General features: G+C 46.6%; 1 protein-coding gene across 1 annotated transcript in view; it reads left to right on the plus strand.

Moving 5' to 3' along the window:
* TCTN3 (tectonic family member 3) overlaps positions 1-19541 on the plus strand; it is a 173410-nt gene that overhangs the window by 36791 nt on the left and 117078 nt on the right. Inside the window, 1 exon segment of the mRNA XM_033946503.1 lies at positions 3604-3727. Within this exon segment, the coding sequence (XP_033802394.1) occupies positions 3604-3727 (124 nt within the window).

Raw genomic sequence — 19541 nt, forward strand, 5'->3', positions numbered from 1 at the left:
TAAGTTTACATACTATTGATGTGAGACTCACTGGTCTGTAATTTTCAGCCTCTGACCTGCATTCCCTTTTGGAAGTTTTCCAGTCCAAGGGAACTTTTCCCTTGCTTAGGGAAAGATTGAAAAGCTCAGCTAACAGTTCTGCCAGGACATCTCTCAATTCCCGAAGTACTCTGGGGTGTAGATTATCCGGGCCCATAGCTTTGTTTACTTTTAGCTTTGATAGCTCGTGGTAGACATTGCTCGCGGTAAATTCAAAGTCCCAGAATGGGTCCTCCGAGCACCCCTTTGTCTGTAGCTGAGGTCCGGATCCTGGCGCTTCGCGGGTGAAGACTAAGCAGAAGTAGTTATTGAGTAGTTCTGCTTTGTCTGCGTCTGAGTCTACGAAGTTACCGTCAGATTTCTTTAGGCGCACAATACTACTTGTGTTCTTCTTCCTGTCGCTAACGTACTTAAAAAAGGATTTATCCCCTTTTTTAACCTGTCTTGCTATATTTTCTTCCATCCGGAGTTTGGCCTCCCTGACTGCCCTTTTAACATTTCTAGATTTCGCCAGATAGGTTTCTTTAGCTTCTTGTCATTGTGATTGTTTGTAGGTTACGAATGCTTTTTTCTTTTGCTTTACTAGTTCTGAGATCTCCGCAGAGAACCACTGTGGTCTATTTTTTCTGTGCCGTTTGCTCACGGTTTTTATGTATATGTTGGTTGCTTCTTGCAGGGTTGATTTCAGAGTCGACCATAGTACCTCCACACTGTCCGTCAGGCTCTGGTTTTTCAGCGCTTTGTAGACATAGTCCCCCATGCACTGAAAATTAGTTCCTTTAAAATTTAGGACATTAGTTGATGTATTTGACCTAGTGATTCCTTTCTTCAGGTGGAACCACACCATGTTGTGGTCGCTGGAAGCCAAAGCTTCTCCCACCGATACCTCTGTGACACTGTCCCCGTTGGTGAGTAGCAGGTCCAGGATCGCCTGATCCCTGGTGGGTTCTAATACCATCTGTTTGAGGCATGCTCCTCGTATAGAAGTTAGTAGCCTCTTGCTGCCGCTGGTTGTAGCAGAAAGTTTGTTCCAGTCCACATCAGGCATATTGAAGTCTCCCAATAGCACTGTGTCTCCTCGCAGTGTGATGGTCTCAATGTCTTCAATTAGTTCTTTGTCTGCATCGTCCTTTTGTCTTGGCAGTCTGTACACAACACCAAGATACATCTCAAAATTACTGATCGAAATTACAGACATAAAAGAGTTCCGAAAAGAAATAAAAACACTACTGTTCAAAAAATATCTCCCATCAATCTAAACCGCCATCTAATGAGTTCTCAACCAATTCCTTTGGGAATAGAATCTCTTTATCCAACCCAAACTAAACACCCCTACTGTCCATATCATCAACATTAATTAACCAACATCATGCAATCATCAAAACAATAAATACACTTCCACTTATAGGCATATGATGCTACTCTCCATCCGAAGAAACTTGACTCATCTCATGTAACATCTTTTGTAATCTAGAATATATTGTAATTCTTATTCTCCACCAGTTATAAATTGACTCAGTTGCTATGTAACATCTCCTGTGATATTGAATGTACTGTAATTCTTCACTATTACCTGTAATTAACACTTCTCCTGTAATGTAATTCTACTGGAAATGCCCAGATATCTTCCTTATTGTAATCCGAGGCTATGTTATATCTGCTGCGATGTTGAATGTATTATAACTCTTCACTGTTACTTGTAATCTACTCTTCTCCTGTAATGTAATTCTACTGGAAATGTCCAGATTCATCTTTATTGTAATCCGCCTAGAACCGCAAGGCACAGGCGGAATAGAAATCCCTAATGTAATGTAATGTAATGTAATGTAATACAGGCATTTGTTATTGCCCCTGGCAAGGTTCACCCAGAGGGATTCTCCCGTATACTTGATGTCTGTGATTTTAGTAACTTTGATGTCCTCTCAAATGTATAGAGCTACTCCTCCTCCTGATTTGCCTTCTCTGTGATGGAGTAAGTTATATCCTGGTATGACCATATCCCAGCCATGGGACTCCGAGAACCACGTTTCTGATATCGCCATCACATCAAGGTCGGCGTTTCTCATTTCTGTTTCCAGTTCCAGAATTTTATTGCCCAAGCTACGGGCATTAGCATACATGGCTGTCCATTCTTTCTGTTTGCATGGAGTGTTTTCTGTCCAATCTTGCCTTTGTTGCCTTTAGTATTGCCTCTGTCCCCTTCAGTATTCACGTGATTACTTACCTCAGACTCCAAGATGGAGTCTCCGTCTCTCCCTCTGTCTCCTTCTTTATTGACACGATTACTTACCTCAGATTCTAAGATGGAGTCTCTGTCTCTCGCACTGTATCCCTCTGTATTGACGCCAGATGTTTTGGCCTCCTCGATCTTGCCTTTGTCCCCTTTGGTATTGCCTCTATCCCCTTCAGTAGTTGCACTGGTTGCCTGTGCTAGCCCGAATTGAATTCAAGGTATTTTGTTTGATCTATAAATTAGTTCATTTACAATGACCATCAAGCAGTAAGCTGCATCTTTACTGAATATCAACCGGTGAGGACTTTGCGATCAGAGGATCAACTGTGCTTGGATGTCCTTGAAACAGGTGAAATCTGGGGTCTGTTGACAAACAATGTTAGCTGTTCAGGGTGCAGTATTAAAGAATAATCTTCCTCTTGAAATAAAGAAAGTAGCAACTTTATTAAATTTTAGGAAGTTATTGAAACGGAGTTATTCAGACGCAGCTTTTCTTCTTGATTTTTGGAAAGTAAGAAGGTTGTTTAGCAAGCAGTTATTTTATAGTGCTGTTGTACAATATGTGTGATATTTTGTTGTTTGTGTTAACTTTGAACATTATTCTGTAAATCGCACAGAACTAGAGGATGGCATGAGTAATAAATTTTTAAATAAATAAATAAAACTACGCAGGTGAGAGCATCACCTAATACAGCTAGGTTTCAGGTGATGCTCTACAAGAGGCAAAGAGTAGCAAAAAAAAAAAAAAAAAGCCTGAATGATGATGAGGGCAGTCAGAGACCTTTTGGGGCTGCCATTGGCCCCCGGGCCTTGCATTGAAGAACACTAGCCTATTCTATTTAGATAACTTGGATATCCAGGGGTCTTTATTATAGAACATTTTGCACCAATATTAGTCTACATTACATTTGGCACCAACATTAGACTACATTTAGGTGCCTCATTTATACCTGCCATGGACGTTGCATAAGTTTCAAGTTTAATCAATAGTGGGGACACCTAAATTTAGCAAGCATGTGGGCAGCTTACAGTTTATATCCACCTCATCTATGGCCTCTCTGTGAATACCCTTTTTATATGCTATGCTATTTTGAGCATCTATTTATAGAATATCAAACAGATGTCTAGAAAACATTTTGTAGGTAAGTGTACACTTAAGTCCTTAAATGTCAGTGCTCTGTACATTTAGATGCATTGTTGGCACATAAATGTGAATGACTTGATATAAAATTGCCTTTAGAGAGTATATAGGTATAATTGTTTTCTTATTACTTAAAGGGCTGAGGTTGGTAAAATTGATTAAGTTTCACACTTGATTTCTGTTCATCTAGCTTTGGTCTATTGTACCTGTGACCTTACGCTGGGTTCCTGTGACCTTAATTGCTGCTGTGACTTAGAATGTGGTCTCAGTGATTCTGCTACTCTCTTCTCCTCCTGCCTCCCTGGCAGCACCAAGTGAGTACTTTTGCTCTTCACAGCAAGTGTGGCTGATGGGATAGGTAACAAGCTGTCACGAAATCCAGTTAGCTTGTTTTGTGGCTTGAGATCAATGCTTTTAAGCAAAATAAAATGCTAAAACACTGGACCAACAAAACAAGGGAATGAGTAAGCTAGGGTCTTTTCCCTGTATCAACACAAAGCTGTCTTGAGTGGCGTCTCTTTAGTTTCCACCTTGATCTCTGTAGGATAAAAGGTTATTTAAGTACCCATTTGGTAGCAAACTACAGGCAGAATCATCATCTTGACAGTTTGGACTCTCCCCCAACAAGAAAGATGTAAGAGGGGTTCCATTGCTCACACATTTCTGTGACTTTCAGCAATAGAGATTTTTCATTTACTCTCAATGTATATTCCAGCATTTTTTTTAATCCAAATATCTAAATATTTTATCCCCCTCTTCCTTCCAAAGGAAGGGGAATGAACTCGGGTAACGTTGGTTAATTTGTATGCACCTAACTCTCAACAGGGTCACTTTTTTGACCTCCTCCTGTCTAAAATCTTGTCGGTTAAGGTGGGGCCCGTGGTGGTGGTGGGGGATTTTAATTTGGTTCTTAACCCAGAATGGGATTCCACGGGCAAGGGGGGTGATAGACTTAAGAAGGATAGAAAATGTCTGGAGAGATTTCTGGAAGTCCTTAATGTGGAGGATGGGTGGCGGGTTCAACATTGACTGGGTCGGGACTACACTTTCTATTCCCCTGTACATGAGGTATACACTCGCATTGATTTGGTATGTGTGGATAAAGGGTGGGGGGGTAAAGTGATAGACACCAAGATTGATACCATTGGATGGTCAGACCATGCCCCGCTCTGGGTGGATCTGAAATGGGGAGGACCTCGGGGGGGAGATACGTATTGGAGATTGAACGATACCCTGCTGGGAGATCCGAAAATAGTGCAAAAGTTGGAAACGGGGATTTATGATTTCCTAGAGTTTAATAATGTGGATCAGTTCTCCCCCATGACGATCTGGGAAAGTTTAAAAGGGGTGTTAAGGGGGGAATTGATCTCTATAGCAGCCTATAAGAAAAAGTCCCGGCAGCAGGAGGAATTGCAGCTCCGGGAGACGCTCCGCACTTTGGTGGATCAACATAAGAGGGGACAGGGGGGCCCGCAGTTGAGGCTTCGGCTTCAGGAAACCCGAATGGCTCTTGGGAAGTTGGAAGATGAGGGGATTAAGTTTAATCTTGAGAAGTTGAGGCTTAAATATTTTGAATCGGGAAATCGGGCTAGTAAACTTTTGGCTCATAGGGTCAAATTGCAGCAGTCTAGGAGTAATATTTTGGCTATTAAGGAGCGCGATGGCACGGTAATTACTGACGATGTAGGCATACAGCGGCGGTTTCGGGAGTTTTACCAGGAGCTTTATACCCCAGAGCTTAAGGGCTCGGAGGTGGAGAGCCAAGCCTATTTGAGGGATTTGGGGATGCCTACCCTATCTAGCTCGGATGCATTGGGGCTGGAGGGGGATATCACGGTGGAGGAGGTGTTACACGTTATTAGACATTTGAAGCCGGGAAAGTCCCCCGGACTGGACGGGTTTACAGGGCTGTTTTATAAGAAACTTTCTCCCTTGGTTGCACCTTTGTTAACTAGATTATTTAACTCCCTGAAAGAGGGAGAGCGCTTGCCTTTCTATATGCGCTTGGCAGGGATTACGATACTTCCTAAGCCAGGGAAAGATATGTCTTTGTGTGGCAGCTATCGACCTATCTCTCTATTGGGAATTGATACCAAAATCCTGGCCCGTATTCTGGCCGATAGGATGGCGACCCATATGCCGGACCTGATCCACCCGGATCAGGTGGGGTTCATTGGGGGGCGTCAGGCGGCTGATGGTATTAGGCGGGTGCTGAACTTGGTGTGGGCGGCCCGTAGATCTGGGTCTCCTTGGGTGGCGGTTGCGGTGGATGCCGAAAAGGCTTTCGACCGGGTGGATTGGACGTTTATGGAGGCTGTTCTACGCCAGATGGGATTTGGGTCGCGTTTCATTTCTTGGATTCTTACGCTTTACCATAACCCGATGGCTTGTGTCAAAGTTAATGGGGTCTATTCCAAGCCCTTTGAATTACATCGAGGGACGAGACAGGGGTGCCCGCTCTCTCCTCTGTTGTTTGCTTTGGTGATCGAGCCTTTGGCTCAAAGCATCCGTCTGTCTCGGCTTGTGAAGGGGGTGCAGGTGCAGGGGGGTGAACATAAACTGTCCCTTTTTGCGGATGATATTTTGGCCATAGTGGAGGTGTCGGAGAGGTCGCTTCTGGCTTTGCGGGATTTGATGCGAGATTATGGGCGGATTTCAGGCTTTAAAGCTAATTTGTCTAAGACGGAGATCCTGAACATTTCGGTACCAGCGGCGGAGGCCCTGGAACTGCAAAAGGGGGTACCCTTCCGTTGGGTGACGGGCCCTATTAAATACCTGGGGATATGGCTTGGGGTGGAGTGGGATACCCTGTTCCGCCTTAATTATCTCCCTTTGGGAGAGACATTGCGACGGGATCTTGATAGATGGGACCCTCTGTACCTTTCCTGGATGGGCAGAATGGAGGTGGTACGTATGATGGTCCTGCCCAGATTTCTTTATCTCTTTCAAGTGCTTCCGGTTGAAGTCCCTAAAGCCTATTTTATTCGCTGGCATAGGTCTCTTTTGCATTTTATATGGAAGGGTAGGCGTCCTCGGGTTGCGAGATATGCCATGTTCAAATTTAAGGAGGAGGGAGGACTGGGGTTACCCAATTTGGAACTATACTACAGGGCGGCGCAGCTTAGGGCGGTTGTGGATTGGCATGCGAACTCAGCTAAATTGTGGGTTCAGGTGGAACTGGGTCTATTGGGGGATCCTAGGGGCATACCGGCTCTGTCTTATCTACCGTGGGTGGGCTTGAGGGAGACGGATATTGCTTCTATTTCTAATCCTTTTATACGATGGACGCTTCGGGTCTGGAAGGGGGCATGTAGAAAACTGGTGGGTAGGATGCGGGGACTACATTTTTTGCCTATTAGGTATGCGGAGGATTTTGTTCCGGGTAGGGAGGGTGGAGTCTTTTGTAGATGGGAGCGAGGTGGGCTGAGATGTTTTGGCCAGCTGTTGGAGGGGGAGCGTATTCGTGGGTTTCCTGAGGTCCAAGCCTCTTTCCATTTGGAGCAGCGTGATATATTCCCCTATCTACAGGTGAAGGATTATGTTATGCGCATTAAAGCGGGGGACCCTACAGCATATAAGCGCTCGAGATTTGAGTTAATGTTGGGGGACCCAGTGCGTCGGGGCTGCATTTCACAATTATATCGCTTACTGCTTGCCGACCCTGATCGGAAGACTTCATACATGCGGGCTTGGGAGGTAGATTTGGGGATCACCTATACGAATGAGGAATGGGAACAAATAGCATTGCGAATACATCATGTGGCGGTGGCTCCACAATTGGTAGAAAATGCTCTTAAGCTCCTTGTGAGATGGTATGTTACACCTGTGGTGCTTGCAAAGATGAATGCCTCATGTGCAGGGGAGTGCTGGAGAGGGTGTGGCCTGAGGGGTACATTCTTTCATATGTGGTGGGAGTGTCCTCGTCTTGTGGACTATTGGACTCAGGTGTTCCGTTATGTGGGGTGTCTCTTGCAATGTCGATTACCGTTTGGAGCGGAGACGGCTTTGCTGGGGGTACTCCCCGGGACAGTGGAGGCTACGCAGGACAAGTTGGCTAGACTGGCTTTTACAGCTGCTAGACTTGTGCTGGCATCTCTTTGGAAGAGCCCCACGATACCTACGGTGGCGATGATGCGAGTGAAATTGGGATGGGTTTGTGAGAAATTTAGGCTTTCTGCTCTACTTACCCGCCAAAGGTGACAGTTTGAGGACCTATGGCGAAGGTTCCTAGAGATGGAGGGAAGCTCTGAGTAATTTGTATTGCATTATTAGACGGTGCATCTCCGACGTGGGTCCTCCATTGCCTCTTTTGCCTCTTAGGCTTATGTCTTGTTACTTCTTCCTTTCTGATATTTCATGTGTGGGGAGGGGGATCTAGATGATACCGGGGGATGGGTAACTCAGAGGGTCGTGGGGGGGGGCGGGAGGGGGGGAAGGGGAGGGGTGGGACGGGTAGGGGACATGTCGTGTGGGGTGGAGGGGGGTATTCTAATGTATACACTGTATTCCAGAATGTGTGGTTTTGCCATAATGGTGTACCTGTTGTACTTGTATCGCAGTGTTTAAATAAAGAGTTACAAAAAAAAAAACAAAACAAAAGAAGGGGAATGAATCAAATAGTCCTTTTGCGCAATGTACGTTTAATGGAAGAACCTCCGATTTACTCCAATTTATTTTATATCCAGAAAATTTCCCAAATTGGTCAATCAAATTTAGTAAATTCAGGAAGGATGGGGGGAATATGTACTTAATGTATTTTTCAATTGTAATTTGCTTGTCTTGGTCATTTGTACTACTCTTGATTGTCTTTATACTGTACTAGTATTTAAGCCCGTTACATTAACGGATGCTAGAATATATGTCTGTCTGTCTTTCTTTATTTCTGTCTCTCTTTCTCCCGCTGTCTTTCTTTCTGTCTGTCTCTCTCCCTGGCCCTCTTTATCTGTCTGTCTTTCTGTGTCTCTCCCTGCCCCTATGTCTTTCTTCATTTCTTTCTGTCTCCCTCCCTCCTGCTGTCTGTCTTTCTTTCTATCTGCCTCTCTCCCTGCCCCCTATGCAACAACATTTCTCTCCCCCCTCCATTTCCCTGTGCAGCATTTCTCCCACCCCACTTCCTTGTGCAGCAGCAGCATTTCTATCCCCTCACACTTCCCTGTGTAGCAGCTGCAGCAGCAGCATTCCCTCCCCCTCCATTTTTCTGTGCAGCAGAAACAGCATTTCCCTCCCCCACTTCCCTGTACAGCAGCTGCTGCAGCGTTCCCTCCCCCTCCATTTCCCTCCCCCATCCCACTTCCCTGTGCAGCAGCAACAGCATTTCCCTCCCCCCCACTTCCCTGTGCAGCAGCAGCGTTTTCCCCTACCCCCCTTTCCCTTCCCGCGGTCTAGCCTGCTTCCTTAGTCCCTTGCCGCCCCTCCCCTTCCCTTCCCGCGGTCCCGTCAAACCTGCCGACTCCAGCAGCGTCCGCAGCACTCTACACACGCTGCTTCAGGGCCTTCTACTGCCCTGATATACTCTGGTACGTCCCTGATGACATCATCAGAGACGCGGAAGAGCAAATCAGGGCAGTAGAAGGCCCCGAAGCAGCGTGTGTAGAGTGCTGCAGACGCTGCTGGAGTCGGCAGGTTTGTCGGGACCGCTTGAAGGGGGGACGGCAAGGAACTAAGTGAGCTGGTCAGAGACTGCGGGAAGGGATGGGAGGGTCAGACCACGATGGGAGGATCAACGAGGGTTCGGATGTTTGGGTTTTTTTTAAAGTTTATTTTTAAGTTCAAAGCCGTGGCAGTGGCTTCTCTCTCGATCCCCGCCTGCAGAGGGGGTAGTGTCTCTGCTGTCCAGTTTTTTGCCTCCCCCCCCCTTCCCTCCTGCTCCAATGGAGGAAATGCGGTCCTGGAAAGCTAAGCGTGCATGTGCATTCTGCCGACCACAGCACTACAGATCAGGGATCAGGGAACACGGCGGTAAGAGTGCGCATGCGTACTTAGCCTTTTGTTATACTAGATGAAAGGGTGGGTGGGGGGAATGGAATATGTACTTATTATATCAATTGATGGAATTAAGTGCTGCTTTATTTTGTAAATTGTTTGATAATATGTTACACTTGATGTTGGTTTTTAAAATGAATAAATATTGGGGGGGAAAAAAAGTTATTTAAGGAGGTACCCTATTCCTATATACTTTTCTTAAGGTAATATTGTCTGACTGAGCATCAGATTGCTGAACCAAATATTTTCACTGAACATATTCTGGCATGCCTGTGAAGGTTCCATGTTAATAGTATACATCATACAGTACTTATGGATATACAGTATAGACTTTCTATATTCATGCAAATTGCATGGATGCTTTCTCCTTGCAGTGTTTGCACTGATAAACAAAGCAGAATTACAAATATGGTTTTGTTTTGATTATTTCTGTAGGTACAAAGTAGTTGTGGTATCTGTGTGTGCTGTTCATGTGGATGAAAAATTAAAGGAAAACGAAGCACCTGGATTTGAAAATGTAGTCCTGCATTAGTTTTCTTCTCTGACCTAACCATACTCAGAAACTCTTTGTTACAGTCTGACTAAAAATAGAACACAAAAACATAAGAGTTGCTTTACTGGGTCAGACAAATCTATCTAGCTCAGGGGTGTCTAACCTCTGCCCTCGCCAGGTTGGGTTTTCAGGCTTTCCTATGAGATCTATGTACATACAATGGAAGCAGGTGCATGTAAATAGATCTCAGGCAAATTCATTGGGGAAATCCTGAAGACCTGACTGGATTGTGGTCCTTCGAGGACCAACATGGGAATATCCTGATCAAGGTGATTTCTAACTATGACCAGTCCAGGTTACAAGTAACTTGGCAGAGTCCCCTAAAGTAGAAAGATTCCATACTACTTAATCCCACAAATAGGCTATGGTTTTCCGCAAATCTACCTTAACAGTTTATGGCCTTTTCCTCCAGGAATTTGTTCAAGCCTTTTTTAAACTCAGTGTTCTTGTACAATCCCACTTTATTCCGGGACCAGTGGGTTATTTCCCTCTACCCACCAGGACTTTGTAGGAATCCTCAAACTTCATAGGCTTAAACCCCTCACCCTCTATTGTCTCATCACTGTCCCCCTGAACATCAGTTCTTCTTCCTACAAGCCAGGCTGTAGCAGCTTGTTTTTTCTGCTCATATTTTATTTCATGTAATTTCAGTCTTTGTGTTTGCGGTTTTCGCCCTCGTACTGTGTAGGTTCCCTGCGGGGACAGCTCCGACTGGAAGATTGCAGACCTTTGGGAAAAGATATAATGTTGTGGCCATAGAATCTGTTCCATAGCGAGACTCGGGCTTTGGGAGATACTCTATATACTTCATCATTCCAAAGAAAGGCTCCGACGATTGGAGACCGATTCTGGACCTCAAGGCAGTCAATGCGGTACTGAAAGTGCCTCGCTTCCACATGGAGATGGTGCGCTCAGTGATAGCATCGGTAGCGCCAGGGGAGTTTCTGGCCTCCCTGGATCTGATGAAGGTTTATCTCTACAGTCCCATTTTTCTGGACCACTGAAAGTATCTGAGGTTCTACGTCTTGAGGTAACATTTCCAGTTTGCAGCGATGCCCAAAGTGATGGTGGTGTTGGTGGCCCATCTTCGCACCCTGGGTGTCCTGATTGATCATATGACTGATTGATCAGAACTCCTTTGCAGTTCAAGGGGCATCAGGCTGATCAGGTGGTGCAGTTACTGCAGCCCCTGGGCTGGGTGATCAATGTCAGGAAGTGTCACCTCGCGCCGACATAGGATCTGGAATACCTGGGAGTTCTACCTGTTTCCTGTCAGAAGAAGCTTCGACAGGTTATCAGGATCCTTCTGACCACTCAGGTCCTAACGGCATGGTAGTACCTCCAGGTTCAGAGGTCCATGGTGGCAATGATCGATATGATTTCTTGGGGCCAGAGCCAGTCTTTGTCCACTGCAGGATGCATTGCTTTTGTGCTGGAACCCCTAGCAGGACCTGTTGCATGCACCCCTGCCCTGGACAAGTGTGGCATGGAACAATCTTGCATGGTGGTTGCGACCCCTCGCTATCAAGGGACCATCCACTCTCAGTTTGGGTGATTCTGTCTACGGATGCAAGTCTCAGAGGCTGGGGAGCAGTGTATATGATCGTCCCTATTCAGGGCCAGTGGGCGCCCTCAGAATGCAAGTGGTCTATCAATCGCTTGGAGCTTTGGGTGATTTGGCTGGCTCTTCTCCACTTCAAGAGTCATCTCCGTCATTGAGCCATCTGTGTCTTGGACAATGCCACGGCGGTGGCTTATGTCAATTAGCAAGGGGGCATGAGGAGTCCCTCTCTGAGCGTGGAGGCTCAGCTTTTCTTCTGGTGGGTGGAGAGACATCTTGTGGCGCTCTCAGCGGTGCACTTGGCAGGAGTGGACAACATTTAAGCGGATTTTCTCTGTTGTCAGACTCTGGATTCCAGAGAGTGGTCTCTGTCTCAAAGAGCATTCAATTGCATAGTTGATCAGTAGGGAAATCCCACATTCGATCTCATGACAGTTCTGGCTTTGAGCCAGCTAATAATCAAGCGCACAACTCAAGCTAAGTAAAAATTTGTTGCTTACAAAGAATTTGCATATACATTATCATATGTTTTGTTTGTTTCATATACATATCTTTGACATATTTATCATTCGTTGTATTTATATGTATTTATTTATTTATTTGATTGATTGACCTCTAGTATTCTTTTTTTTTTTTTTGGTTTGAAACATTTTTATTGAGAAGCAAACAAACACAATAGAGCAAAATCAGCCAAACAAAGTCCAGATACAAAGGCAGGGCATAAAAGAATACAGTACAGTGCCCAAATCCCAGAGCATCTCAAAGGGGCTACACAAGAAAACTACCTGATGGAAACACAGGAGGAAGGTTCCCCATGTATAGAGTACAGCATGAACCCAACCAAGCCCTATGCACAAACAGCAGCAAAAGAAGGAGATGGGAAGAAATAAGGAGCGTCGCCTGTGAGTTCACTCCCAGGAATTGTTTTTTTTTTAAAGTAAATCCCACCCCAACAGCTCAAACAAACAACCTCCCCTCCCCCCCCCCCCGTATATCTAGGCCCCCGAGAACCCCACCCCACCCTCCCCCTCAGCGACTGGAGACAGAATGCCAAAAACAACTTCACATGAAGTGGGATCAAGCACTGCAATGGCCTGTTCCCACAAAGACTCGGACAGCCTAAAAGGTCCCCCCCCCACAACTCCCCCCCCATAACTTCCAAGGCCACGCATCTCCCAGTGTGCCAGCTCTCGGAGAGACTGCCTCCATCCCACCAATTCTGGAGGCACTCGGAAAGAAATTAAGACAGCACTATTCAACTGATTTATCTCTTAATCAGTTACCAGTTCTAAACGATTAACTCCATGCTGATAACTTGAGAAATACGTGTACTGTACTAATTGTATTGTATCGTATTATATTTTACTAATTGTAATCTGTAATTCACTGACTGTACTGTATCATCCTCACCATTTGTATTCTGTAATTCGCTGACTGTCCAGCTCTCTTCACTGTGAACCGCCTAGAATACGTGAGATTATAGCGGTATAGAAGAAATAAAGTTATTATTATTATTATTAAAGCCATCCACCTATGGAACACTCCCCTCTTTGCCACGAGAAGAGCAGCGTATATGAAACGGCAGTGGTCAGCAGTCAACCCCTGATCCAAAAACTCCTCAGCATGACCCAGGACTAAGATGTCATATGACCAGTGGACCGACACCCCCAGGATTAGCACAATGAAATGCAGCACTCCGTTCCAGTAATCGCTCAAAAGCGGACATTCATTGAGGGGAGAGACAGAAAAATCTGATCCACTTTCAAGAATCGACCACCCCCGGTTGTTGGCGAATGAGATCCAAATAGTAATGTCTCAGCTGTCGGTATGCAAAGAAGGATATAAGAGGCAAATCCCAGGTGGCACGGAGCACATCAAACAAAGGAAAGGGAGAAGTCAAATGGCCCACTGCAGATACATGGCCCAAACAAAGACTGGTGCCAAACCGATCCCCCACACCCCTAACACCACCCACCCCTGGAGGGAAATCAGGACTCTGGCCAAGCATCCAGAAGGCCCAGTTGCCCTGCCCCCGACCCACCCGAAGGCGCCACCAAGTCAACGTCTTCCAGAGGGGAGTAAACCATACTGAATTGAGTCCCAGGCGTGGACACCTCTACTGTGGGCAAGCCAGACAAGCCAACGCCTTGTATGGCACCGTTCAGGAGTCAAAAAGTCCCACGGGAGAAAACTTGTACGTATCGGTGAAAAACTCATGGAGCCAACGCATAAGGGCAGCAATATTATAGAGACGAAGGTCCGGCAGAGCTAGCCCTCCCCCATCTCGACAATGTGTGAGCTTCCACCAGCTAATGCGTGCTCTCACGATACCAGATGAAAGAGCCGATGAAAGAGCGGTAAGAGCATTTGTCGGCACCGCAAAGCCAAAGGGGAATCATCTGTAGAGGATAGAGGAGTTTGGGAGCAGGACCATTTTCACAAGGGCTATTCTACCAAGCAGAGATAGGGGCAAAACCCCCACCGAGCACAATAGTCCCGCAACAGCTTTAGTTTAGCAGAGATATTAAGTCGGTAAACACTAGTCCAATCCACGCTAAGGAAAATGCCCAGGTGCTTATGGGAACACTGGAGTATGGCACGATACACACGGAGAAGAGACAGGCAGTGCTTCAGATTTACCAAAATTGATACAGAGACCCGAGAATGCACCAAATTCTCCAATGAGGTTAGTTAAATGAGGGATTGTCTCCCTCAAATTACTCACAAACAACAACATATCATCAGCTAAGAGTGTGATTTTACATTCCTCAGGACCCACCCGAATACTCGTAATCTCCGGATTGGACCTAATTTTGTGAGCCAAAGGCTCCAAGGACAAGATAAACAAAAGCGGGGAAAGGGGACATCCCTGCCGTGTTCCGCGATATAAGGGAAACGAGGCCATATGGCCGTTGGTGCTGTATAAAGACTGACAATCCACTGGTGAAAGGAACCCATAATACTAAACTGATGTAGAACCCAAAAAAGATAGGGCCAGGTCACCTTGTCAAACGCCTTCTCAGCATTCAAGCTAGCCAAGATATCATCATCCGCTCTACCCGTGCCCTCCTGGAGTGCTACCAAAGCCCGTAGAATATTGGAAGAGGCAAACCGCCCAGGGACAAAGCCCACTTGATTGGCATATACCAAAAAGGGAACCACCTGAGCTAATCGGCCTGCCAGAATCGCCATGAGAATCTTCATATCTTGGTTCAACAGGGATATGGGTTGATAGGACCCGACCAATTCAGGATCCCATCCCGGCTTGGGAAGGACCACAACATGTGCATGACTTTGTTCAGGGAGAATGCGACCGGTCTTCTACATATCCGCATACATTGCCACTAAAGCCGGTCCTGTGTGGGGTTTCAGGATCTTGTAGAACTCGAGCCCCATACTGTCAGGGCCAGGAGCTTTTGCCAACTTTAGCCGCCCCACGGCATCGTGAACTTCCTTACATGTAATAGGGGCATTCAGCAACTGCAAATGAGCCTCCGACACTTGAGGGAGGTTGAGATCACGGAAAAAGGAATCACGAGCAGGCATATCATAGGGGCCTGGCCCATAAAGTTCCATATAAAAGCGGACAAATTGGTCATGTATCGCCATCTCCTCCATATGAAAAGTGTTCTGGACCTCCCGGATATGAGAAATTCAAGAAGCCTTCCTGAATGGCCGCACCAAATTGGCCAGGAGTTTACCCGCCCTGTTGCTCCATTGAACTTCATCTGCCATCTCATTGCCCATTCCCCTAGTTTGTCCAAGTCCTTTTGCAATTCTTCACAGTCCTCCTTGTCCGAGCTCCACTAAATAGTTTGGTGTCATCCGCAAATTTTATTATCTCACACTTCGTCCCTGTTTCTAGATCATTTATGAATATATTAAATAGCAGCAGCCCGAGCACCGAGCCCTGCGGAACACCACTCGTGACCTTCCTCCAGTCCCAACAGTGGCCCTTCACCCCTACCCTGTTTCCTACCCTCTAACCAGTTTCTGATCCATCTATGCACATCACCGTCCACCCTATAGTTCTTCAGTTTCCGGAGTAGACATTCATGAGGCACCTTGTCAGAGGCTTTCTGGAAATCTAGGTATATGATGTCTATGGGGTCTCCTCTGTCCCATCTGTTTGTTAATTCCCTCGAAGAAGTGCAATAAGTTAGTCAGGCACAATCTCCCCCTGCAGAAACCATGTTGGCTGGTTATCAGAAGTTCATTTTTTTCAAAATGTTCATCAATGTTTCTTTTATCAGTGCTTCCGCCATTTTCCCCGGAACCGAGGTCAGACTCACCAGTCTGTAGTTTCCCGGGTCACCTCTTGATCCCTTTTTAAAGATGGGCGTAACGTTGGCTATCTTCCAATCCTCCGGGATCACGCCTGTTTTCAGGGATAGGTTGCAAATTTGCTGTAGTAGTTCTGCTATCTCCTCCTTTAGTTCCTTCAGAACCCTTGGATAGATTCCGTACGGACCCGGGGATTTGTCAGTTTTTAGTTTTTCTATCTGCCTGTGCACATCTTCAAGGCTCACTTCCATGGATGTTAACTTTTGTGCTTGATTTCCATTGAAGATTTGCTCAGGTTCCGGTATGTTGGTTGTGTCTTCGCTTGTAAATACAGACGAAAAGAACATGTTAAGTCTTTCTGCGACCTCTTTCTCCTCCTTCACCACTCCCTTCCTGTCTCTGTCGTCCAGTGGTCCCACCTCCTCCCTAGCCGGCTGCTTCCCTTTAACATATCTAAAGACCGGTTTTAAATTTCGTGCTTCCCTGGCTAGTCTCTCTTCATACTCTCTTTTGGCTTTTCGAACCAAAGGGTAACATTCTTTTTGATACTTCCTGTGCTCTTTTCAGTTGCCCTCAGTTTTGTCCTTTTTCCATTTTCAGAATGAATTTTTCTTATTGCCTATCACTTCCTTCACTATTTTAGTTATCCACGCCGGGTCTTTTGTTCGACTCTTTTTGCACCCTTTTCTGAATCTGGGGATATACAGATTTTGCGCCTCGCTCACCGTGTCCATGAAAAAAGACCAGGAATGTTCTACCGTTTGCCATTTTTTGGAAGTGCTCCTAAGTTTCTTCTTTACCATTCTCCTCATTGCTTCATAGTTTCCTTTCCTGAAGTTAAAAGTTGTCGCTATGGTTCTCTTTCCTTTCGGTATTCCTACCTCAACCTTGAACTTGATCATATTATGATCGCTGTTTCCCAACGGTCCCACTACTTCCACTTCCTTTGCAGGTCCCCTTAGGCCATTTAGGATTAGATCCAAGGTGGTATTTCCTCTCGTTGGTTCTCTAACAAGCTGCTCCATGAAGCAATCTTGTATAGCCTCCAGGAATTCTGTCTCCCTAGTGCATCTTGAGTTTCCAAGACTCCAGTCTATCCCGGGGTAATTGAAGTGTCCCATAATAACTGTGTTACCGCTTTTGCATTCTCACTTCATCTCGGCTTCCAGAGGGATCATTGGTAATATTAAAATCCCCGCAACAATGAGTTCATAATTGGGCAAGGCCAGGAGGTGGACTAGAATCCCCAAAAAGAAAAAGTGAGAATATATTGCACAAAACCACGGGTCGATCCTGGAAAGTGCCGGCCCAGAGGACAAAGCGACCCTGAGAGTCAGTGATAATCTTGTGCAGGACTGCCACCACTACCTTGTTGATAAGGATAGCCACTCCCCGCTGTCTAGAAGTGTAGGAAGAGTGAGACGCCTCCCCCACCCAGTCCCTCACCAGTTTCAAATGTTCTCTAGTGGTCAGATGTATCTCCTGCAGAAACGCTACGGACACCTTTTCCCATTTCAAAAAGGACAGCACCTTTTTCCGTTTAATGGGTGAGTGGAGACCAACCACATTCAAAGTAAGATAGGTCAACTCAGCCATAACCATGAGAGGTGCATAAGGAGATTAGCAAGGAAATACACAGCCTATATCTTCCTTAGCAGGCCTCCCAGCAGGGTCCCCAGAAAAAGAGAGGAAAGAAACCTCAGTCGTCGAAGGGCTGCCCACCCATCCTCCCACTCCTCCCCCCTACCACAACCCACCAAGCAACCATCCATACCCCCACCCCAATCATATCCCACCACACACTATACCACCATCCCCAAGTGGATTCCCACAACTCCAATCCCTGCCTCCCCCCAACAAAAACTCCCTCTCCCCACCCAGAGTAAAAAGACCAAAAGGAATGCCTGCAACCAATATCCCCCCATCCCCAGCACAAAGAACAGAAACACATGTTAACCAGCAGAAAAAACACCAGCCAGAATGAGCAGAAATGATCCCCAGGAGTACCAAGGAAAAACCAGGGTAGGGTGAAGGCAAGCAGGGACAATCAAACTGCAGGGGCATAATAAAGAAAAAAGCCCACCTCCCCCTGAGAAAAACAAAGCAAAGCAGAGAGGGGAGCCGGGTGGAAGTAAACAAAGAACAGCATACCACCCAGCCTTCCCCAGAAACAGGAGTAACAACTGGTCTGTAAGCCAAACATCAAACAAAGAGCATATAACAACTCTCAGTAGTACTGGCAAAAGTCACAGGGTCGGATGTGCATGTGTCTAAAACAGGCAAAGGAGAGAGCCGCCGAGGCAATTGCAGGCTACTGGTGCACTGGACCCCACCTGATGCAGGAAAAAAGGGCAACGTTGGAAGGGGCGGTGGCGCAACCCCGGCCCCACAGTTCCCACCACAGACTCTCACCCTGGAGTAGAGAAAGAGAGGGGAGAGCAGGCTTAGACCTCAGCTTTCCCCTCCACTGTTGTTACGCCCAGTCACAATGAAACCTGCAGGCGCATTGCACCAGAAGGAAAAAGGCAGTGTAGAAAAGTGCTCCCAGGTCTCACTAGGGAACTTCCATCCTCACCGAGTCCGAAAGCCAAGCCGGCTGCCAGCAATCGCTCCAGGATGGGTCTGCCGGCTCCAAGAAAAAAGCAGACAAATCAAGCAGGTCCAGTTCCGGCAGCCACCTAGCCTGTAGACCAGAGAGCAAGAGGAAGAAAACGAGCCAGGGCAGCTCCACTCCCCTCCGCTCTGATATCCAGCAGCATGACCCACGGGTCACAAGCAATCTAGTAGTCCACAGAAGAAGAGGGTCTCAGGAAAGGTAAGCAGCTGCTAAGGGAGCACACCAGAGCAAGCCCAAGCAGCGGCCCTGCCCGCCTCCATCGCGCAAGTGTCAAGGAGCCACCGGCTCCCGCAGTCCCTCTGTGTATGTTTTGAGGGCAGCCTGCATATTGCAGATGTGAGATCCAGCGTCCGCCTGAATACGGACCCGTGCCGGAAACAGCACCGTGAAGCGGATACCACGGTTCCGTAATTTGGCACAGTAGGGAACCAGGGCAGATTGCAGATTGTTTCTGCTGCCCCGGTTTTCTTGGTCTTCCAGGCAAGCTCGAAGGGAGGAGCACTGGGCCTCCAAATTGCGAAGGCAATCAGCTTCCCGAATGCCGCAATACCTTCTGTTCAAGCTGAGTGATTCGGGACCCATGCCGTTCCACACAATTTTTTATTTCTTCCACGGAGGCTTGAAATTTGGTGAGCTTGTCATTTATGAGAGCAGACAAGTGTTTCGTGAGCTCCTGCAGCGTCTCCTCCTGCAGGGTTACTGTAGTTTGTGCCAGAGTCTCCTCCGACACCATTTCGGAGAGAGCGTGGTCTGACAATATTTAGACGGCCGCAGGACTTAGGCAGGGCTAACACTGCACAATTACCCCAGCGCACTCTGATACACTCTCCGGCCGCTGCACACAGGATAGTACGATGATATAAGTAGGGCAGATAAGATCACAACCATGCCGGTTAAAAATAAAGAAAAAGGAAGGGTGAGGTTGGAGCCTGGGCAAGAAGCCACCACTCAGAAGCGCGTCATCAAGTGACCCCCCCCCCCCCCCCAGCCTCTGGTACTGATTTATTTGTATGACTTATAAAAAAAATTTTTATTTTTATATGATGTGATTTAATATGTTGTGTTATGTTTTTATGATGCAAGCGTTCCTCAGACATCGAAACAGTGCTGTGTCGGGTCCACAGCTTCTGC

This window comes from Geotrypetes seraphini, chromosome 5 (assembly GCF_902459505.1).
Source record: "Geotrypetes seraphini chromosome 5, aGeoSer1.1, whole genome shotgun sequence".
In the NCBI taxonomy this organism is placed as follows: Eukaryota; Metazoa; Chordata; class Amphibia; order Gymnophiona; family Dermophiidae; genus Geotrypetes; species Geotrypetes seraphini.